At 39.3% G+C, this 26,313-nt stretch overlaps 1 protein-coding gene across 1 annotated transcript; it reads right to left on the bottom strand.

The window, feature by feature from the left end:
- Positions 1 to 322: 322 nt before the first annotated feature.
- On the bottom strand, positions 323 to 25,066 carry LOC142185251 (cytochrome P450 2C23-like). The gene is made up of 9 exons (XM_075260550.1): positions 24,860 to 25,066; positions 22,891 to 23,053; positions 22,606 to 22,755; positions 13,612 to 13,772; positions 12,672 to 12,848; positions 12,006 to 12,147; positions 11,108 to 11,295; positions 10,446 to 10,587; positions 323 to 1,826 (listed from the first exon to the last, which is right to left on the bottom strand). Exons 1-9 carry the CDS (start codon positions 25,037 to 25,039, stop codon positions 1,642 to 1,644), a joined length of 1,488 nt encoding a protein of 495 aa, XP_075116651.1. The 5' UTR covers positions 25,040 to 25,066; the 3' UTR covers positions 323 to 1,641.
- Between the last annotated feature and the right edge of the window lie 1,247 nt (positions 25,067 to 26,313).

Below are 26,313 nucleotides of genomic sequence, written 5' to 3'. Positions count from 1 at the left end.
ACATGCCGAAATGCACTGAGTTGCCGCCATGTGATTGGCTGATTAGAAATTAAGTGTTAACGAGCAGTTGGACAGGTGTACCTAATAAAGTGGCCGGTGAGTGTAGTGCACCATATATAACATAACCTATAGTGCACCATCTATAACATAACCTATAGTGCACCATATATAACATAATCTATAGTGCACCGTATATAACATAACCTGCAGTGTACTATATATAACATAACCTATAATGCACCATATATAACATAACCTATAGTGTGCCATATATAACAATCTATAATTCACCATGTATAACACACGTAACACATACACAGAGCCTGGTCGAGATCCTTTATTACTGTACATACAAACCCTGCTGTGCACATTCGTCTCCCGCACACAACGAGTAAAGTAAAAGCCGATTGACTCGGTTTCCTGAGATTGTCTCGTACATTCCTCATCCCTAATGTCATGTCTCCCCTTGTATATAATGCAAAACATGGAGCGACGAAAAGAGGAAACAACAGTCACAGCGGGAGACCAGCAAGCAGTCTAATGGAGCCTTCTGTCCAGTAAAGAAAGGGTTAGCATTATAATGTAAAGCGCGGTTATGAGCAAGCAGAACCCGGCATAAAAGTGACCCTAAGTCCTGCACACGTACAGCACTGTATTCAGAGCCCTGCATAGAAAATCCCTTAAAGTGACTCTAATAATCAACCAGCAAATAATAGCAAGGACATGTCTGAGCTCGGTCCCTTAGGCCAAGACGCCACGTAGAGCGCCAAGAAGGAAAAGCCGCGGCAACTGCTTCAATTACACCTATAAAAACCTCAGCAGTTTCCTTATAGGTGGAATTGACAACCTGGGATTTCTAAATGCAATGTGTGGATTGGATTAAAAAAAATGATGCAGACTTAGGGTGGCCAACCCCCATTCCATCTGGTCCACAGACTGCTGAAGGTGGAGCGGTCAGGAGATTGCTGTAGTCAATCACTGGCCTCAATGGTCACATACTGCGTACTACAGTAACATTACTAATACCATGTGACCATTGAGACCAGAGATTGCCTGCAGTGATCTCCTGACCCCCTGCACTTCTGACCCTGGCTGTCCATGACCTGAGAGAATGGGGAACATGCTGCCCAAAACAAGGACTGGAGGATGGCGAGTATCATTTCTTTTTTATTTTACCCCTCGTCCAGACACCAGGAGGTTTTAACCTCATCTCACCCTACACTGTAACCATATAGTGCAGCAGACAAGTAGGTCTTGCAAATTGATGTACTTTTACATCACAGGCTTCAATATCTATACAGGGATGTTATCATAGACTGCAATAGTGTAGTATTACAGTCTACGGTACAAGTGATCTAAGGATCACAGTTTCCAAACCCCAAAGATGGAGCTAATAGAAAGCCTGTGGTATCCCTGTGATAATCCTGCACACAGTGGGCACTCCTGTTGAATATTACTCCTGTGCTTTTACCCACATACAGGGCTAGGGTGTTGACTTGGTGTAGACATCGGGTCAGAATTCCACATTCGCATTAAGATATCACATTGTCTGTACATTGGCTTAATGAAGTGTCCCCTCAGGTAGCGCGACAGTGATTGGAGGCTGAAATTGTTCATGTAAGCATTGTTCTCCTAGCTCTTCTATGTACGAGGAATAAATTGAATTTCATGGGCTGGAGGAAGATTTTCTATGCCACTTTCTGCAGGCGAGATGTCCAAATCTTTGGGGTCCACTGAAGACTTCAAAGTGAAATTTTGCAGGATGATGGTGAAGAAAAAGAAAAGCTCCAGACGCACTAAACTCTCGGCCACGCAGGCTCTTTTACCTATAGGAGGAGAGAGTAGAATGGAAGAAATCAGGAGATATAGGATAATATATAAGGATATAGGATAATATACAGGATAATATATAAGGATATAGGATAATATATAAGGATATAGGATAATATACAGGATATAGGATAATATATAAGGATATAGGATAATATATAAGGATATAGGATAATATACAGGATATAGGATAATATATAAGGATATAGGATAATATATAAGGATATAGGATAATATACAGGATATAGGATAAAATATAAGGATATAGGATAATATACAGGAAAATATGTAAGGATATAGGGGAATATATAAGGATATAGGATAATATACCGGATATAGGATAATATACAGGATAACATAAGGATATAGGATAATATATAAGGATATAGGATAATATATAAGGATATAGGATAATATATAAGGATATAGGGTAATATACAGGATATAGGATAATATATAAGGATATAGGATAATATATAAGGATATAGGGTAATATATAAGGATATAGGGTAATATATAAGGATATAGTGTAATATACAGGATATAGGGTAATATACAGGATATAGGATAATATATAAGGATATAGGATAATATATAAGGATATAGGGTAATATATAAGGATATAGGGTAATATATAAGGATATAGTGTAATATACAGGATATAGGGTAATATACAGGATATAGGATAATATATAAGGATATAGGATAATATATAAGGATATAGGGTAATATACAGGATAATATATAAGGATATAGGATAATATATAAGGATATAGGGTAATATATAAGGATATAGGGTAATATATAAGGATATAGGGTAATATATAAGGATATAGGGTAATATATAAGGATATAGTGTAATATACAGGATATAGGGTAATATACAGGATATAGGATAATATATAAGGATATAGGATAATATATAAGGATATAGGGTAATATAAGCATAATATATAAGGATATAGGATAATATATAAGGATATAGGATAATATACAGGATATAGGATAAGATACAGGATATAGGATAAGATACAAGATGTAGGATAATATATAAGGATATAGGATAATCTACAGGATATAGGATAAGATACAGGATATAGGGTAATATATAAGGATATAGGATAATATATAAGGATATAGGATAATATATAAGGATATAGGGTAATATATAAGGATATAGGATAATATATAAGGATATAGGGTAATATATAAGGATATAGGATAATATATAAGGATATAGGGTAATATATAAGGATATAGGATAATATATAAGGATATAGGATAATATATAAGGATATAGGATAATATATAAGAATATAGGGTAATATATAAGGATATAGGGCACTATACAGGATAATATATAAGGATATAGGATAATATATAAGGATATAGGATAATATATAAGGATATAGGATAATATACAGGATATAGGGTAATATATAAGGATATAGGATAATATATAAGGATATAGGATAATATATAAGGATATAGGATAATATACAGGATAATATATAAGGATATAGGATAATATACAGGATATAGGATAATATATAAGGATATAGGATAATATATAAGGATATAGGATAATATATAAGGATATAGGATAATATATAAGGATATAGGATAATATATAAGGATATAGGATAATATATAAGGATATAGGATAATATACAGGATATAGGATAATATATAAGGATATAGGATAATATATAAGGATATAGGATAATATATAAGGATATAGGGTAATATATAAGGATATAGGGTAATATATAAGGATATAGGATAATATATAAGGATATAGGATAATATATAAGGATATAGGATAATATATAAGGATATAGGGTAATATATATTATCCTGTATAGTGCCCTATATCCTTATATATTATCCTATATCCTTATATATTATTCTGTATAGTGCCCTATATCCTTATATATTACCCTATAGCCTTATATATTATCCTATATCCTTATATATTATCCTGTATAGTGCCCTATATCCTTATATAAGGATATAGGATAATATATAAGGATATAGGATAATATATAAGGATATAGGATAATAGAAAGGATATAGGATAATATAAAGGATATAGGATAATATATAAGGATATAGGATAATATATAAGAATATAGGATAATATATAAGGATATAGGGTAATATATAAGGATATAGGATAATATATAAGGATATAGGGTAATATATAAGGATATAGGGTAATATATAAGGATATAGGATAATATATAAGGATACAGGATAATATACAGGATAATATATAAGGATATAGGATAATATATAAGGATATAGGATAATATATAAGGATATAGGGTAATATATAAGGATATAGGATAATATATAAGGATATAGGATAATATATAAGGATATAGGGCACTATACAGGATAATATATAAGGATATAGGGTAATATATAAGGATACAGGATAATATATAAGGATATAGGATCATATATAAGGATATAGGGCACTATACAGGATAATATATAATGATATAGGATAATATATAAGGATATAGGATAATATATAAGGATATAGGATAATATATAAGGATATAGGATAATATACAGGATATAGGGTAATATATAAGGATATAGGGCACTATACAGGATAATATATAAGGATATAGGGTAATATATAAGGATATAGGATAATATACAGGATAATATATAAGGATATAGGATAATATATAAGGATATAGGGTAATATATAAGGATATAGGGCACTATACAGGATAATATATAAGGATATAGGGTAATATATAAGGATACAGGATAATATATAAGGATACAGGATCATATATAAGGATATAGGATCATATATAAGGATATAGGATCATATATAAGGATATAGGATAATATATAAGGATATAGGGTAATATATGAGGATACAGGATAATATATAAGGATATAGGATAATATATAAGGATATAGGGTAATATACAGGATAATATATAAGGATATAAGATAATATATAAGGATGTAGGGTAATATATAAGGATATAGGATAATATATAAGGATATAGGGTAATATATAAGGATATAGGATAATATATAAGGATATAGGGTAAAATATAAGGATATAGGGCACTATACAGGATAATATATAAGGATATAGAATAATATATAAGGATATAGGATAATATATAAGGTTATAGGATAATATACAGGATATAGGATATGATACAGGATATAGGATAATATAAAGGATAATATAGAAGGATATAGGATAATATATAAGGATATAGGGTAATATATAAGGATATAGGATAATATATAAGGATATAGGATAATATATAAGGATATAGGATAATATACAGGATATAGGATAATATATAAGGATATAGGGTAATATATAAGGATATAGGATAATATATAATGATATAGGATAATATATAAGGATATAGAATAATATATAAGGATATAGGATAATATACAGGATATAGTATAATATATAAGGATATAGGGTAATATATAAGGATATAGGATAATATATAAGGATATAGGATAATATATAAGGATTTAAGATAATATATAAGGATATAGGATAATATATAAGGATATAGGGTAATATATAAGGATATAGGATAATATATAAGGATATAGGATAATATACAGGATAATATATAAGGATATAGGATAATATATAAGGATATAGGATAATATATAAGGATTTAAGATAATATATAAGGATATAGGATAATATACAGGATAATATATAAGGATATAGGATAATATATAAGGATATAGGATAATATATAAGGATATAGGATAATATATAAGGATATAGGATAATATATAAGGATTTAAGATAATATATAAGGATATAGGATAATATACAGGATAATATATAAGGATATAGGATAATATATAAGGATATAGGATAATATATAAGGATATAGGATAATATATAAGGATATAGGGTAATATATGAGGATACAGGATAATATATAAGGATATAGGATAATATATAAGGATATAGGATAATATATAACGATATAGGGTAATATATAAGGATATAGGATAATATATAAGGATATAGGGTAAAATATAAGGATATAGGGCACTATACAGGATAATATATAAGGATATAGAATAATATAGAAGGATATAGGATAATATATAAGGATATAGGATATGATACAGGATATAGGATAATATAAAGGATAATATAGAAGGATATAGGATAATATATAAGGATATAGGATAATATACAGGATATAGGATAATATATAAGGATATAGGGTAATATATAAGGATATAGGATAATATATAAGGATATAGGGTAATATATAAGGATATAGGATAATATATAAGGATATAGGATAATATATAAGGATATAGGATAATATACAGGATAATATATAAGGATATAGGATAATATATAAGGATATAGGATAATATACAGGATATAGGATAATATTAGAGATGAGCGAACAGTGTTCTATCGAACACATGTTCGATCGGATATCAGGGTGTTCGCTATGTTCGAATCGAATACCGCGTGGTAAAGTGCGCCAAAATTCGATTCCCCTCCCACCTTCCCTGGCGCCTTTTTTGCACCAATAACAGCGCAGGGGAGGTGGGACAGGAACTAAGACACTGGGGGCATTGAAAAAAATTGGAAAAAGTCATTGGCTGCCGAAATCAGGTGACCTCCATTTTAGACGAATAGTGGATTTCAAATCCGGGTCATATGAGAATGTGAACTTTGTGACTATGAGACAGGGATAGCTGTACAGGCAGGGATAGCTAGGGATAACCTTTATTTAGGGGGGAATGTTATTAAAAATAACTTTTTGGGGCTCTATCGGGTGTGTAATTGTGATTTTTGTGAGATAAACTTTTTCCCATAGGGATGCATTGGCCAGCGCTGATTGGCCGAATTCCGTACTCTGGCCAATCAGTGCTGGCCAATGCATTCTATTAGCTTGATGAAGCAGAGTGTGCACAAGGGTTCAAGCGCACCCTCGGCTCTGATGTAGGAGAGCCGAGGGTGCGCTTGAACCCTTGTGCACACTCTGCTTCATCAAGCTAATAGAATGCATTGGCCAGCGCTGATTGGCCAATGTATTCTATTAGCCTGATGAAGTAGAGCTGAATGTGTGTGCTAAGCACACACATTCAGCACTGCTTCATCACGCCAATACAATGCATTAGCCAGTGCTGATTGGCCAGAGTACGGAATTCGGCCAATCAGCGCTGGCTCTGCTGGAGGAGGCAGAGTCTAAGATCGCTCCACACCAGTCTCCATTCAGGTCCGACCTTAGACTCCGCCTCCTCCAGCAGAGCCAGCGCTGATTGGCCGAATTCCGTACTCTGGCCAATCAGCACTGGCTAATGCATTGTATTGGCGTGATGAAGCAGTGCTGAATGTGTGTGCTTAGCACACACATTCAGCTCTACTTCATCGGGCTAATAGAATGCATTGGCCAATCAGCGCTGGCCAATGCATTGTATTAGCGTGAATTGAGTTTGCACAGGGGTTCTAGTGCACCCTCGGCTCTGCTACATCAGATTGCTGCATCAGATGTGTAGTTGAGCAAAACTGGCTCAGCACTGCTAAGTCTCTGCATTCGCATAGGAATGCATAGGCCAGCCTTCGGCCAATCAGCGCTGGCTCTGCCGGAGGAGGTGGAGTCTAAGGTCGGACCTGAATGGAGACTGGTGTGGAGCGATCTTAGACTCCGCCTCCTCCAGCAGAGCCAGCGCTGATTGGTCGAGTTCCGTACTCTGGCCAATCAGCACTGGCCAATGCATTTCTATGGGGAAAAGTTAGCTTGCGAAAATCGCAAACTGACAGGGATTTCCATGAAATAAAGTGACTTTTATGCCCCCAGACATGCGCCCCCTGCTGTCCCAGTGTCATTCCAGGGTGTTGGTATCATTTCCTGGGGTGTCATAGTGGACTTGGTGACCCTCCAGACACGGATTTGGGTTTCCCCCTTAACGAGTTTATGTTCCCCATAGACTATAATGGGGTTCGAAACCCATTCGAACACTCGAACAGTGAGCGGCTGTTCGAATCGAATTTCGAACCTCGAACATTTTAGTGTTCGCTCATCTCTAGATAATATATAAGGATATAGGATAATATACAGGATATAGGATAATATATAAGGATATAGGATAATATACAGGATAATATATAAGGATATAGGATAATATATAAGGATATAGGATAATATATAAGGATATAGGATAATATATAAGGATATAGGGTAATATATAAGGATATAGGGTAATATATGAGGATATAGAATAATATTTAAGGATATAGGATAATATACAGGATATAGGATAATATACAGGATATAGTATAATATATAAGGATATAGGATAATATATAAGGATATAGGGTAATATATAAGGATATAGGATAATATACAGGATATAGGATAATATATAAGGATATAGGATAATATACAGGATAATACATAAGGATATAGGATAATATACAGGATATAGGATAATATACAGGATAATATATAAGGATACAGGATAATATATAAGGATATAGGATAATATATAAGGATATAGGATAATATATAAGGATATAGGATAATATATAAGGATATAGGATAATATATAAGGATATAGGGTAATATATAAGGATATAGGATAATATACAGGATATAGGATAATATACAGGATATAGTATAATATATAAGGATATAGGATAATATATAAGGATATAGGGTAATATATAAGGATATAGGATAATATACAGGATATAGGATAATATATAAGGATATAGGATAATATACAGGATAATACATAAGGATATAGGATAATATACAGGATATAGGATAATATACAGGATAATATATAAGGATACAGGATAATATATAAGGATATAGGATAATATATAAGGATATAGGATAATATATAAGGATATAGGATAATATATAAGGATATAGGATAATATATAAGGATATAGGGTAATATATAAGGATATAGGATAATATACAGGATATAGGATAATATACAGGATAATATATAAGGATACAGGATAATATATAAGGATATAGGATAATATACAGGATATAGGATAATATACAGGATAATATATAAGGATATAGGGTAATATACAGGATATAGGATAATATACAGGATAATATACAAGAATATAGGGTAATATGATCTCGATGGAACCTTTGTGTTTTTTTGATAGAAATATTGTTACGGCTCTGAGGTCGTATATGGGGTTCGCCTTCACCCGGAACAACAGCTGCCTCCTGGGGACAAGCTGTAAGTGGACCAACAAAAAGTGAACTAGATTCACCGAAAAAAAACCTGGTGGGCGCACAATCCCTTGTGGATGCAATGATTGAAACCAATACTTGAAATACGGCAATGGTTAATTGAAGGACAAATTCGTGAGTAGATAACGTGTTTCAGGGCCTTCGGGCTACAAAGCCTACCCCTTCATCAGATCTGATTTTGGACTTTGATTTGAACAAGATCTGATAAAGGGGTGGGCTTTGTAGCCCAAAGGCCCCGAAACTCGTTATCTACTAGCAAGATGGAGGAACTAGAAGTGATAATGTTGGAATAAAATTAAGACTTGTTGGGGGTCAGTGAGACATGGACTCTAGCTATGACTGAACTGTAGATAGACAGGGGTTTAGTAATTTTTTAGAAAGGAGCGCACCAATAGAAAAAGGGCGAGGGGTTTGCTTATATGTAAAATCCTCCCCTAAACCAGTCCTAAGTGAGAACATCTGGGGGTAAAATGAATATGTGGAGTCCTTATTGGTGGAAATTAAGAATGGACCAAAGAATAATAAAATACTGATAGGGGTTTGTTGTAAATCCTCAAATATAATGGAAGAAGATGGAAATCTACTAATAAAACAAATAGATGAAGGCACAAAGCATTTGGGGTATGTCAAAACTAAAAACTGACAATGTAATCTGGTAGTAATGGTGGAAGAGGATGAGGAAAAAGCACAACTATTAAATGTCTTCTTCTCTACAGTGTTTACACAATAAAATCCAATGGCCAGCATCATGATTTGGGGTAATATTAACTCTCCATTATATGGCACCAGTTTAACCCAGGAAGAAGTGCAGCGCCGCCTTCCAAACACTAAAATAGAGATTCTTTCGAGTAAGAACAGCGAGGCTATGGAACTCTGCCCCAGGAAATGGTGATGGTGGATTCATTGAAGAAGTTCAAAGAGGGTATAGTTGACTCGAACAGAAGAATATTACGGGTTATGGGTTCTAGATTTTAAGGACATGTTGATCCAGGGTTTTATACTGATTGCCAGATTGGAGTTGGGAACAAATGTTTTCCCCTGAAATGGGGTAATAGCATAAGCCTCATGTTTTGTTTTGTTTTTTTTTCCTTCCTTTGAATAAACACTGTAGGGCATTGTAGGGTTATAGATTGGACTTGATGGACTGATGTCTTCATCCAACCTCATCTACTGTGTAACTATGTATAATATTGTAAACCTTTCCCGTTCCATAAAAGTTAAGTAGTCCTGGTGGGTGCGGGGTACTAGGCAGGGGAATGATATTTCTTTGGCTACTATTTGCACTAGTACAGCAGATCTTAGACTTGTTAGTGCACTGTGGGCACAAAAATGTCCAACCTGCAGAAAATGGCATAAATGCGTTGTTCTTCTTAAATTTGCCGTTCTCATCCAAAAAGCGATAGATGTTGAACTCTTCTGGTTTTTCATATTGTGAGGGGTCCTGCAGCACAGTTGATAATAAGGTAAGAACGTCCGTACCCTAAGGGAAAAAATCCAATACCCGTTAGACATGGCCATGGTCATCTGCTGGTGACTTTTATGACACCATGTCTTTGTGATCTATTAACAGAATACAGGCTGCCATAAATAGCACCTACATATGCTGGGACGTTGCAGGGTGAGCATGGGAACTATGAAGGTGGTCACTGCTGGAAACTGTCACGAATTGTCCCCAAACATGAGCTGAACTCTAACAATACAGAGGATTGTACTGCAATGTATTGGGGGAGAGTAAGACGAGGACTACAGATCGGCCGTCTTATCTATGCAGACAATGAACAAATAGGTAATAGCATAAAGTAAGGCAAAGAAAACGCTTATAGTGATTGTATTTTATGTACATTGTATCTCACAAACTGTAGAAGAAAAGAGAAATGTAAATCTCAGCAATATTTGGTCACCTTTGACCAACACATATATTAAGTACTAAGGTTTATACTACTCTAGACCCCCAGGGTATGGCAGGAATTGATGGTTCTACGTTCAGTCTGTAGATTTACCTTAGGTAGGTGGTAACCATGGAAGATGACATCTCTTGAAGTGGCTCGCATAAAACCCATTGGGAAGATATCACAATATCGCTGTATCTCATGTAGTAAGGCGTTTGTACAGGGCATATGGTTCCGGTCATCTGCATTAGGTTCCTTCTCTCGTCCAATCACTTGGTCAATCTCTTCATGGACTTTATCTGTAGTTTGGTAAATGACACACATGGATAAGATACAGGAGATGATGGGGGTTGTAGTGGCAACAACAGACAAAGATTAATGAGAAAACAAATACGTTCCATCTCACTTTCCTTTTGGCTCCACATATCAGAAGATCATCACAAACTACACGGTTTGACAATATTATGTCATGAGATGTCTACGCTCAGGTACCTCTATGTGACTACCCTGTGGTGGTGATGTTACTAGAGATGAACGAATAGTATTCGAAACTATAGGAATGAATGGAAGCGGCCAGCACTGGCGGCCGATGCTTAACCCCTTGCATTCATTCCTATGGGAGCGAACTATGTTTCGAATACTATTTGAATCCACTCTAGCCCTCACAATATGGGGCCGAACTGGTTATATGAGAAATTGGAATCATTAATTCAATTGTAGGTCAGGTAAAGGCGGCACGTCCTCATACACAACTGTATCTCACCTCTCCGGGTGATCGGATTGGCCCTGTGAAGGAAGGCGGTGGATTTAGCTCTAAGGACTACAGTTCACCAAACAACAGAGGCCCAATTTTCATTTCACATTTTAATCTTCTTATGTATAACAAAAAGTCTATCGTATTGTAAGAAACTTATGACAGGCGGAAAACATATTACAGCCAAATATGGCGCCTATAGGACAGGAGCCGGTAGTGTACACCGCATACATTGTCATCTACACAACCAGTTACCTTGTATCTCGGGGTACTTTACAAGCATCAGTAACCCGTAGCTGATTGTAATTGAAGTACTTTCGGATCCTCCAAGGAACATGTCAAATACGGTTGAAACAAGATTTCTTATGTTAAAAGCTGTCTTGGCGTTCTTCTCCTCCTTTGATGAAAAATCTAGGTTAGTATTCATGTTTCTCGAGCGTGGCTTCCCCATGTACGTTGAGAAATTCCACAATGTCTATCTTTGATATGAAATCTGAACAAAAATCTATAGGAGTGCAGAGGTGGCAGCCAAACTTGGATCCCGGGGCATGATGGACCCCCAAAAGGTGTTAGGGCACCTCACATGACATCAGGGTTTGACACTGCTCCTAATAAGGACACAAAGTTATTAAGAGGCTCTGTTTTCTTTAAATAATTTTGGGGCACCGGGTCAGGTCCTGTGTGTCAGATATTAGATTTCCACCAGTCATGGACTGGCAGAGATTTCTGGTTTACCTCACATCAGTTTTTATAGTAAATCGGATGAGGCCTCAGTCCCAACTCACTTAGATACTTGGGAGGTCTCACTATATACTGCTCTCCTCTGGCTGACCTATTACTATCACTTCTGTACATGTGGGTTTACTGACCCCATCATACTGATTTTACCGTCAAGCTACTATGTTATAGGTGTTCACTGACTTGTTTCATACGGAGGAGGAAGCAGTCAATGTAGTCGCGAGGACAGGCCGGATCCAAGGTCTTTTGGTGATTTTTAACCGATTCTTTCACGGCATCTTTAAGTGGTTGGAGCAGAGTAAATATTTTTTGGTGAGGTCCAGGTAAATATCTCATGATTCCAGGAAAGAGATCATACATCTGTAAGGACAAAAGAACAAATGGGTTATTAACAGTTCTGTTTGGACCAAACCTCGAGTTTCCAAGATGGTTCCTAACCTGGGTCATGAGACTGGAACCAGCCCAAGTCAATCCACCATCTCCTGCGCTCACCGGTATTTACCTGTACTATGAGGTCAGGAAGAAAAGACCATCATAATAGTAAAGTCATCCCCATAGTACATGTAGTACCTGGGAGAGAAGGGAAGAGACAGACTCAGGTGGAAGGTGCTGGTTCCAGTCATGTTACCCAGGATGGAAGGAACCAATCTAGAAACCCAAGATTCAACCCAAGTAGAGTAGCAAGAAGTAACAGTCTATGGAGAAAGATATGGATATTAAAAGTAAAGACTGAAGAATAAAGCAATAATGACACAATGTATGTAATGAAAGTGACACATCAGAAGACATATCGGGGCATTGGAGCATGACCCAATACTGAAAGCAACGGGCTGTATATAAGAACGGATTATATAACTCATGGCAGAAAACTGGTGTGAGTTACAACAATATCAGCCCAAGACGTCCCCAATCTCCACCCACTTTTGTAAAAAGTGAAAAGCAATGTGTAGAAGAGGGAATGTGGTGCATAGTCCCTCAGAAAGGTCCTTGCACCAAATGTACATCACATTACCATCTATGCCCAAAACCTGCCGTGTATGGGATGATGAATTTCCCCCATCAGGTTCTCCAAGGACAGAGACGTTCTTTGATGCATTTATAGATAGAAAAATCCCATCCTCACCTGACCCCAGATGGAGGAGACGATGTGAAAAGATTCATGGCAGTCCTGAAGAATTTTCCTCCAAGTCTTGTCGCTGTAACTATAACGAGTTCCCAAGACTAAGTTTGCAATAATATTAGAAGTGGCGAACATGAGAATTGTGCTGGGGTCAACTGGCTGCCCTAAAGCGGGATGAGATATTAGCATTCCATTAAACCTGTCAGATATGTGATAAAATATATCAGATAATATATCAGAGTGAAGATTACTCATTCAATTAAGACTGATACATATGGCAAAGCATGTCTATACTATGGGTTACCCCTATAGTGTCTCCATGCTGATTGTATCAGGGGCTTCCCTCAGAATGACGAAAACCATTGAGGTTGAATACATAATGGATATCTTTCACAACAGTGCCATGACTTTACTAAGTGCTCCATATTGGGGTGGCAAAGGCAACAGAACACTTGGGGGACCACTAAATAAGATTGCTCCAAAAATACTGCTGACCTTCTGTGCTGCTCTGGCTCTATATACTGTGCCCCAGACTAGTCCTCTCCTATAATACTATATACTGTGCCCCAGACTAGTCCTCTCCTATAATACTATATACTGTGCCCCAGACTAGTCCTCTCCTATAATACTATATACTGTGCCCCAGACTAGTCCTCTCCTATAATACTATATACTGTGCCCCAGACTAGTCCTCTCCTATAATACTATATACTGTGCTCCAGACTAGTCCTCTCCTATAATACTATATACTGTGCTCCAGACTAGTCCTCTCCTATAATACTATATACTGTGCCCCAGACTAGTCCTCTCCTATAATACTATATACTGTGCCCCAAACTAGTCCTCTCCTATAATACTATATACTGTGCCCCAGACTAGCCCTCTCCTATAATACTATATACTGTGCTCCAGACTAGTCCTCTCCTATAATACTATATACTGTGCTCCAGACTAGTCCTCTCCTATAATACTATATACTGTGCTCCAGACTAGTCCTCTCCTATACTACTATATACTGTGCTCCAGACTAGTCCTCTCCTATAATACTATATACTGTGCTCCAGACTAGCCCTCTCCTATAATACTATATACTGTGCCCCAGACTAGTCCTCTCCTATAATACTATATACTGTGCCCCAGACTAGCCCTCTCCTATAATTCTATATACTGTGCTCCAGACTAGTCCTCTCCTATAATACTATATACTGTGCCCCAGACTAGTCCTCTCCTATAATACTATATACTGTGCTCCGGACTAGTCCTCTCCTATAATACTATATACTGTGCCCCAAACTAGTCCTCTCCTAGCATATTATATACTGTGCTCCAGACTAGTCCTCTCCTATAATACTATATACTGTGCTCCAGACTAGTCCTCTCCTATAATACTATATACTGTGCTCCAGACTAGTCCTCTCCTATAATACTATATACTATGCCCCAGACTAGTCCTCTCCTATAATACTATATACTGTGCCCCAGACTAGTCCTCTCCTATAATACTATATACTGTGCCCCAGACTAGTCCTCTCCTATAATACTATATACTGTGCCCCAGACTAGTCCTCTCCTATAATACTATATACTGTGCCCCAGACTAGTCCTCTCCTATAATACTATATACTGTGCCCCAGACTAGTCCTCTCCTATAATACTATATACTGTGCTCCAGACTAGTCCTCTCCTATAATACTATATACTATGCCCCAGACTAGTCCTCTCCTATAATACTATATACTGTGCCCCAGACTAGTCCTCTCCTATAATACTATATACTGTGCTCCAGACTAGTCCTCTCCTATAATACTATATACTGTGCCCCAGACTAGTCCTCTCCTATAATACTATATACTGTGCTCCAGACTAGTCCTCTCCTATAATACTATATACTGTGCTCCAGACTAGTCCTCTCCTATAATACTATATACTGTGCCCCAGACTAGTCCTCTCCTATAATACTATATACTGTGCCCCAGACTAGTCCTCTCCTATAATACTATATACTGTGCCCCAGACTAGTCCTCTCCTATAATTCTATATACTGTGCCCCAGACTAGTCCTCTCCTATAATACTATATACTGTGCCCCAGACTAGTCCTCTCCTATAATACTATATACTGTGCCCCAGACTAGTCCTCCTCCTATAATACTATATACTGTGCCCCACACTAGTCCTCTCCTATAATACTATATACTGTGCTCCAGACTAGTCCTCTCCTATAATACTATATACTGTGCCCCAGACTAGTCCTCTCCTATAATACTATATACTGTGCCCCAGACTAGTCCTCTCCTATAATACTATATACTGTGCCCCAGACTAGTCCTCTCCTATAATACTATATACTGTGCCCCAGACTAGTCCTCTCCTATAATACTATATACTGTGCCCCAGACTAGTCCTCTCCTATAATACTATATACTGTGCCCCAGACTAGTCCTCTCCTATAATACTATATACTGTGCCCCAGACTAGTCCTCTCCTATAATACTATATACTGTGCCCCAGACTAGTCCTCTCCTATAGAGATGAGCGAACACTAAAATGTTCGAGGTTCGAAATTCGATTCGAACAGCCGCTCACTGTTCGAGTGTTCGAATGGGTTTCGAACCCCATTATAGTCTATGGGGAACATAAACTCGTTAAGGGGGAAACCCAAATTCGTGTCTGGAGGGTCACCAAGTCCACTATGACACCCCAGGAAATGATACCAACACCCTGGAATGACACTGGGACAGCAGGGGGCGCATGTCTGGGGGCATAAAAGTCACTTTATTTCATGGAAATCCCTGTCAGTTTGCGATTTTCGCAAGCTAACTTTTCCCCATAGAAATGCATTGGCCAGTGCTGATTGGCCAGAGTACGGAACTCGACCAATCAGCGCTGGCTCTGCTGGAGGAGGCGGAGTCTAAGATCGCTCCACACCAGTCTCCATTCAGGTCCGACCTTAGACTCCGCCTCCTCCGGCAGAGCCAGCGCTGATTGGCCGAAGGCTGGCCAATGCATTCCTATGCGAATGCAGAGACTTAGCAGTGCTGAGCCAGTTTTGCTCAACTACACATCTGATGCACACTCGGCACTGCTACATCAGATGTAGCAATCTGATGTAGCAGAGCCGAGGGTGCACTAGAACCCCTGTGCAAACTCAGTTCACGCTAATAGAATGCATTGGCCAGCGCTGATTGGCCAATGCATTCTATTAGCCCGATGAAGTAGAGCTGAATGTGTGTGCTAAGCACACACATTCAGCACTGCTTCATCACGCCAATACAATGCATTAGCCAGTGCTGATTGGCCAGAGTACGGAATTCGGCCAATCAGCGCTGGCTCTGCTGGAGGAGGCGGAGTCTAAGATCGCTCCACACCAGTCTCCATTCAGGTCCGACCTTAGACTCCGCCTCCTCCAGCAGAGCCAGCGCTGATTGGCCAGAGTACGGAATTCGGCCAATCAGCACTGGCTAATGCATTGTATTGGCGTGATGAAGCAGTGCTGAATGTGTGTGCTTAGCACACACATTCAGCTCTACTTCATCAGGCTAATAGAATACATTGGCCAATCAGCGCTGGCCAATGCATCCCTATGGGAAAAAGTTTATCTCACAAAAATCACAATTACACACCCGATAGAGCCCCAAAAAGTTATTTTTAATAACATTCCCCCCTAAATAAAGGTTATCCCTAGCTATCCCTGCCTGTACAGCTATCCCTGTCTCATAGTCACAAAGTTCACATTCTCATATGACCCGGATTTGAAATCCACTATTCGTCTAAAATGGAGGTCACCTGTTTTCGGCAGCCAATGACTTTTTCCAATTTTTTTCAATGCCCCCGGTGTCGTAGTTCCTGTCCCACCTCCCCTGCGCTGTTATTGGTGCAAAAAAGTCGCCAGGGAAGATGGGAGGGGAATCGAATTTTGGCGCACTTTACCACGCGGTGTTCGATTCGATTCGAACATAGCGAACACCCTGATATCCGATCGAACATGTGTTCGATAGAACACTGTTCGCTCATCTCTACTCTCCTATAATACTATATACTGTACTCCAGACTAGTCCTCTCCTATAATCCTATATAATGTGCCCCAGACTAGTCCTCTCCTATAATACTATATACTGTGCCCCAGACTAGTCCTCCTCCTATAATACTATATACTGTGCTCCAGACTAGTCCTCTCCTATAATACTATATACTGTGCCCCAGACTAGTCCTCTCCTATAATACTATATACTGTGCCCCAGACTAGTCCTCTCCTATAATACTATATACTGTGCCCCAGACTAGTCCTCTCCTATAATACTATATACTGTGCTCCAGACTAGTCCTCCTCCTATAATACTATATACTGTGCCCCAGACTAGTCCTCTCCTATAATACTATATACTGTGCTCCAGACTAGTCCTCTCCTATAATACTATATACTGTGCCCCAGACTAGTCCTCTCCTATAATACTATATACTGTGCTCCAGACTAGTCCTCTCCTATAATACTATATACTGTGCCCCAGACTAGTCCTCTCCTATAATACTATATACTGTGCCCCAGACTAGTCCTCTCCTATCATATTATATACTGTGCCCCAGACTAGTCCTCTCTTATAATTCTATATACTGTGCTCCAGACTAGTCCTATCCTATAATACTATATACTGTACTCCAGACTAGTCCTCTCCTATAATACTATATACTGTGCTCCAGACTAGTCCTCTCCTATAATACTATATACTGTGCTCCAGACTAGTCCTCTCCTATAATACTATATACTGTGCTCCAGACTAGTCCTCTCCTATAATTCTATATACTGTGCCCCAGACTAGTCCTCTCCTATAATACTATATACTGTGCCCCAGACTAGTCCTCTCCTATAATTCTATATACTGTGCCCCAGACTAGTCCTCTCCTATAATACTATATACTGTGCTCCAGACTAGTCCTCTCCTATAATACTATATACTGTGCTCCAGACTAGTCCTCTCCTATAATACTATATACTGTGCTCCAGACTAGACCTCTCCTATAATACTATATACTGTGCTCCAGACTAGTCCTCTCCTATAATACTATATACTGTGCCCCAGACTAGTCCTCTCCTATAATACTATATACTGTGCCCCAGACTAGTCCTCTCCTATAATACTATATACTGTGCCCCAGACTAGTCCTCTCCTATAATACTATATACTGTGCCCCAGACTAGTCCTCTCCTATCATATTATATACTGTACTCCAGACTAGTCCTCTCCTATCATATTATATACTGTACTCCAGACTAGTCCTCTCCTATAATACTATATACTGTGCTCCAGACTAGTCCTCTCCTATAATACTATATACTGTGCCCCAGACTAGTCCTCTCCTATAATACTATATACTGTGCCCCACACTAGTCCTCTCCTATAATACTATATACTGTACTCCAGACTAGTCCTCTCCTATAATACTATATACTGTGCCCCACACTAGTCCTCTCCTATAATACTATATACTGTGCCCCAGACTAGTCCTCTCCTATAATACTATATACTGTGCCCCAGACTAGTCCTCTCCTATAATACTATATACTGTGCCCCAGACTAGTCCTCTCCTATAATACTATATACTGTGCCCCAGACTAGTCCTCTCCTATAATACTATATACTGTGCTCCAGACTAGTCCTCTCCTATAATACTATATACTGTGCCCCAGACTAGTCCTCTCCTATAATACTATATACTGTGCTCCAGACTAGTCCTCTCCTATAATACTATATACTGTGCCCCAGACTAGTCCTCTCCTATACTACTATATACTGTGCCCCAGACTAGTCCTCTCCTATACTACTATATACTGTGCCCCAGACTAGTCCTCTCCTATAATACTATATACTGTGCCCCACACTAGTCCTCTCCTATAATACTATATACTGTGCCCCAGACTAGTCCTCTCCTATAATACTATATACTGTGCCCCAGACTAGTCCTCTCCTATAATACTATATACTGTGCCCCAGACTAGTCCTCTCCTATACTACTATATACTGTGCCCCAGACTAGTCCTCTCCTATACTACTATATACTGTGCCCCAGACTAGTCCTCTCCTATAATACTATATACTGTGCCCCAGACTAGTCCTCTCCTATAATACTATATACTGTGCCCCACACTAGTCCTCTCCTATAATACTATATACTGGGCCCCACACTAGTCCTCTCCTATAATACTATATACTGTGCCCCAGACTAGTCCTCTCCTATAATACTATATACTGTGCCCCAGACTAGTTCTCTCCTATAATACTATATACTGTGCCCCAGACTAGTCCTCTCCTATAATACTATATACTGTGCCCCAGACTAGTCCTCTCCTATAATACTATATACTGTGCCCCACACTAGTCCTCTCCTATAATACTATATACTGTGCCCCACACTAGTCCTCTCCTATAATACTATATACTGGGCCCCACACTAGTCCTCTCCTATAATACTATATACTGTGCCCCAGACTAGTCCTCTCCTATAATACTATATACTGTGCCCCAGACTAGTCCTCTCCTATAATACTATATACTGTGCCCCAGACTAGTCCTCTCCTATAATACTATATACTGTGCCCCAGACTAGTCCTCTCCTATAATACTATATACTGTGCCCCACACTAGTCCTCTCCTATAATACTATATACTGGGCCCCACACTAGTCCTCTCCTATAATACTATATACTGTGCCCCAGACTAGTCCTCTCCTATCATATTATATACTGTACTCCAGACTAGTCCTCTCCTATCATATTATATACTGTACTCCAGACTAGTCCTCTCCTATAATACTATATACTGTGCTCCAGACTAGTCCTCTCCTATAATACTATATACTGTGCCCCAGACTAGTCCTCTCCTATAATACTATATACTGTGCCCCACACTAGTCCTCTCCTATAATACTATATACTGTACTCCAGACTAGTCCTCTCCTATAATACTATATACTGTGCCCCACACTAGTCCTCTCCTATAATACTATATACTGTGCCCCAGACTAGTCCTCTCCTATAATACTATATACTGTGCCCCAGACTAGTCCTCTCCTATAATACTATATACTGTGCCCCAGACTAGTCCTCTCCTATAATACTATATACTGTGCCCCAGACTAGTCCTCTCCTATAATACTATATACTGTGCTCCAGACTAGTCCTCTCCTATAATACTATATACTGTGCCCCAGACTAGTCCTCTCCTATAATACTATATACTGTGCTCCAGACTAGTCCTCTCCTATAATACTATATACTGTGCCCCAGACTAGTCCTCTCCTATACTACTATATACTGTGCCCCAGACTAGTCCTCTCCTATACTGCTATATACTGTGCCCCAGACTAGTCCTCTCCTATAATACTATATACTGTGCCCCACACTAGTCCTCTCCTATAATACTATATACTGTGCCCCAGACTAGTCCTCTCCTATAATACTATATACTATGCCCCAGACTAGTCCTCTCCTATAATACTATATACTGTGCCCCAGACTAGTCCTCTCCTATACTACTATATACTGTGCCCCAGACTAGTCCTCTCCTATACTACTATATACTGTGCCCCAGACTAGTCCTCTCCTATAATACTATATACTGTGCCCCAGACTAGTCCTCTCCTATAATACTATATACTGTGCCCCACACTAGTCCTCTCCTATAATACTATATACTGGGCCCCACACTAGTCCTCTCCTATAATACTATATACTGTGCCCCAGACTAGTCCTCTCCTATAATACTATATACTGTGCCCCAGACTAGTTCTCTCCTATAATACTATATACTGTGCCCCAGACTAGTCCTCTCCTATAATACTATATACTGTGCCCCAGACTAGTCCTCTCCTATAATACTATATACTGTGCCCCACACTAGTCCTCTCCTATAATACTATATACTGTGCCCCACACTAGTCCTCTCCTATAATACTATATACTGGGCCCCACACTAGTCCTCTCCTATAATACTATATACTGTGCCCCAGACTAGTCCTCTCCTATAATACTATATACTGTGCCCCAGACTAGTCCTCTCCTATAATACTATATACTGTGCCCCAGACTAGTCCTCTCCTATAATACTATATACTGTGCCCCACACTAGTCCTCTCCTATAATACTATATACTGGGCCCCACACTAGTCCTCTCCTATAATACTATATACTGTGCCCCAGACTAGTCCTCTCCTATAATACTATATACTGTGCCCCAGACTAGTCCTCTCCTATAATTCTATATACTGAGCTCCAGACTAGTCCTCTCCTATAATACTATATACTGTGCCCCAGACTAGTCCTCTCCTATAATACTATATACTGTGCCCCACACTAGTCCTCCTCCTATAATACTATATACTGTGCCCCAGACTAGTCCTCTCCTATAATACTATATACTGTGCCCCAGACTAGTCCTCCTCCTATAATACTATATACTGTGCCCCACACTAGTCCTCTCCTATAATACTATATACTGTGTTCCACACTAGTCTTATTATGGTATTATGGGATGCTCCTCTTCTGCTTTCTTACCTTGTGTTACTTGTGGCAATGGCCATTTTATAAGTTCTTATGAGAAGGATTGCAAAAATGTGGGGTCTAAACCAGGGTTGAGCGATCGGGATCGGCTGGATAATGATCGGAAGTTGGCTTTTAAAACTGATCCTGCAATCTCCAGATCGGCCTAACCCCAATCTAAACTTATTTGTTCCAAACTGGCGGACCCATCTCTAGCGCAGACCTACAGCCATCTACTATGGACCTGCATGTCCTGTAGCTACATAAGGAGGCCATTACAACATAAAGTAGGAATGTGGTGCATATTACATGACAATGGCAGCAGTGCCCGTATATATAGAGCCCGTATATATCTGACATTGTATAATCGGACGATGCTGATCTGGATTAGCTGTATAATCCTAATACTTAGCACAGTAATGTAATCTGATCATCTGCTCTGGATGTAATAATGTAATAGACCTACCTTTTAGGGTTTTAAAGTGACTGACCAGGTGTCGCGCCTCCTCCAGAAGCGGTTCTTGTAGACTTTTCTTACCCATTCCAAAGTCTCTGAGGGTGGTGAGAGAAAACTGTCTCAGTTGCGACCATGATTCATCATTGATCAGGGCTAATCCTGAAAAATAAGATGGGAATTATGAAATCCATGGCTCAATATTCCATTACAATGAAATGTGAAGGCACAAGGAGTTTCTCTATTCGGGAGGAGTTGGTAATATCACCAAGGTCATAAGATGGTCCATAAACCTACCTGACTTATGGTATAGCTCATCAAACACTGGGACACGGCCCCGATTGACAAATACATCTCCCAATTCCACCAGCGCCTCCTTTATGGTCTGGTATCCAGTTAGAATCACCGTAGGTCTGGAGCCAAAGTAAAATGTGTAAATCGGGCCAAACTTCCCGGCCAACTGTGAAAATATAAGAGAGACGTGATTTGTGCGGACTGTGCGCGGCAAGCACATGGACCCCATTATAGTCTATGTCAGGGGTAGGGAACGTATGGCTCTCCAGATGTAGCAAAACTACAACTCCCAGCATGCACACTTGCTCTGCTTTGCTTCGAACTCCCATGGAAGTGAATGGAGCATGCTGGGAGTTGTAGTTTCACAGCAGCTGGAGAGCCGAAGGTTCCCTATCCCTGGTGTATGGGATCGGTGCACTCTGACAGCACAGCGCTTGTAATTATGATTGTATTCCGTCTGGGGGGGGGTCTCCATGCGGACTCTTCCCAGATGGAATACATATGCTAGTGTGAACCAGGGGTAAGACGTGACTTACTAGAGAATACTGTAGCAATACTATAGATTTTGTTTTTGATCGTGATTGTGGGGATCAGTCTTATGTGTCGAGGAATGGAGTGCATGCTCTAGCAGTTCTAAAGTTGTCCTGCTGCTGAACTTGTTACTGGCGCTGTGCCTGTGATTGTTCTGGCATCTCAGCAGCTTGCTGGGATGCCATATAATGAGCGTGTTGTTAGTGTCGATGATCCACCTGCTCCAGCATTTCGGCAGCTGTCAAGTGGGCCTCCCGCTGAACTTGTTCCTCGTGCCATGCCTGTGATTGTTCCGACATCTCAGCAGCTCGCTGGGACGCCATAAAATGAGCTTGTTGTTGATGATCTTGCTGCTTCGGTGTTTCAGCTGCTCTAAAAGCCGCTTGACACTTAGCTTGCTCAATCCTCCTGGGCTCTGCTTGAGGAGAACTTTGTGACTTCTGGCTACTTTCATAACTCTCATGGTTTTAGAATTTTGCAACAAATCAGATTTTCATTTTCCCTGCATTTTTAAAATGGCAAAATGCCAATTTGGTTTAAACCAGTTTTCGCATAACAGTGTCTCAGCACTGGATCAGATCAGATAACTTGCAATTGCTTGTACACAATGAACTTAGTGTTATCAGTGTGTTTACATAGAGAGATAACAGACCTGCAATTAGCCGAGACACTGCTGCTGCCATATAAATTCATAACAGTCATGAAGCCATGTAGCTGATATGCTAATACAGGTTACAAACTATGTGCCAAATGTCATCCAAATCCGTTCTGCCGTTTTTGCGTGACTGAGGAACAAACATCCAAACGTTCACATTTCTGATATTGGTAGGATATATATTGTGGTGTACGGGGGATTCAGAAGCTCTGGTTTTCTTTTGCAGTCTTTATTGTAGCATACAGGGTTACGTCTACAGTTTCACGCTGCTCAGAATATCAAACAAATAAAAGTCCTTCGCCTCTCCAGTGTCTGACTATACAATCCAGTCCCTTACTAACCAGGGGGTCAGCCGATCGCTGGCCTCTTAATACACAAAGTTTGCAAGTAAACATGGGATACACATACTCAGCTCTTAGCAGCGTCCTCTTCACTCTCACATTCATCGAGTGCCACAGTGTTTCAGTCTCCCCAACTAAACAGCACCCCTGTGCCACTCATGTTCCCCTGCTGGTCTGTCCTCAAGCTTGGAGTGGGCTGTCCTGCAGGACTGGTCTGAACTCCGACTCCAGTCCGGGACCTAAAAGCTAAATGCCTGACAATACTGCAACAATCTTGGGGAAATAGAGCGATTCTCCCAGACTATGGGGGGAGGGGGTGTCAGTAACTGCAATGTTCTTGATCAGAAATAGAGTAAATCATACGATGCAAAGCGTTATACTGATATTCACAGCTCAGCCCCTGCAACCAACAAGCATTGAAAGCCATTGACGTTACCAAACTTACCTTTGTTAAACATGGCATTAATCCATTGGAATAGATCAGGTGAAAGTTTCCCAAAATTGGCAAAGGCAAAGGTCCTGGTGGCAGCCTCCTCCTCTCCCACACATGTTTCCAATAAAATAAAACTAATAGAAAAGTAACAACACCGACCAAGACGACTGTGAGACTGTGCTGGTCGATCATGGCTCTCCCCTTCCCTTGTTGCTCGCTCGGTTTGTATTGCTATGTTGGATATTGGCTGAGATCATTGGATTATGTTCAGATTATGGGATGCGCTGAGCTGTGTTCTGCCATTGGCTCGCACCTCCACCATAATGAGCAGGTTATGCAAACACTGAAACAAGAATAAACATGATACTTCTGGATTGTTTAACGCCAGGTTTGTGCTGCAGTCAGAGACGTCGCTAGGATTTCAGCACAGGGGGGACGAACATGTGCCGGTGGGTCCCCAACTTGGACACGTTCGTATACAGTCACCATGTAGTGGTACGTAGTGGGGGGCTCTGAAGTTGATTTAGGTGTATATATGTGCATGCCTATAAGTGAATACAATACAATAACATTTGGTGATTGACAGGTGACATCACTGACTAATCGGTGACATTCCCGCTCTCTTCCATTTGGACCGCCATGGCCACTTCTTCCAGTCTCTGACATCTTCAGCTCCTCAATTGTCCAGACACCTGACTCACATTGTCCTCAACTGCACCCCCATCCTACTGATACCCCCAAACATACAATATATAATATAACCCCCCATAATGAATAATACCCCCAAGTGCATCTTTAAATTAACAACGTCCCTGTGCACCCCTGTAAATTGCTCCCCTTATTAATAATGCCTGGGTGTTTCCTGATTAAAAGGTAAAACAAATTATTGGGGTCCAATACCCAGGATCCTCAGGATCAGCTCTTTGAATAGACCGTGGTATCTGTAAGCGCCGTGACCCCTTCTCTGTTTACACAGCGTCATAGTGGCCATGTCATGCAATTACAGCCTGATCCTATACACGTCTACGTGACAAGGCTGGAATTACATCACACAGTCACTATAGACAGACAGTGTGTGATATAAACAGGTACCATAGGCCCCTCATACAGCTGGTCAGCAGGGGGGCACTGATCTCTTATTCATGATTTATTCTGAGGATAGATCATCAATACAAATGATCTGGAAAACACCTTAAGGCCCCACGTGGCGTCCTGGAGCAAAAAGGAGTTGTGGGAAAAGCCACGGTGGTGATGTATAGCAGTTTTCCTGCAGCGCAGCATTGCACAGAAATTTCAATTAGATCTATAGGGAAACCGCTGGCGTTTCTGTAGGAATAATTGACATGCTGCAATTTCAGAACTACGACTGTTTTGGAAATCTCAGTTTACCCCCTGCGCATATTTTCTTGCAAAGTGGGGATGGGATGGGGCAAAATTATCAGAGAAAAAACTATGACATTCTAGCA

The sequence above is a fragment of the Leptodactylus fuscus genome, chromosome 11, assembly GCF_031893055.1.
Source record: "Leptodactylus fuscus isolate aLepFus1 chromosome 11, aLepFus1.hap2, whole genome shotgun sequence".
In the NCBI taxonomy this organism is placed as follows: Eukaryota; Metazoa; Chordata; class Amphibia; order Anura; family Leptodactylidae; genus Leptodactylus; species Leptodactylus fuscus.
The sequence above is the reverse complement of the archived record's forward strand: the minus strand, read 5'-3'. Positions and strand labels throughout refer to the sequence as shown.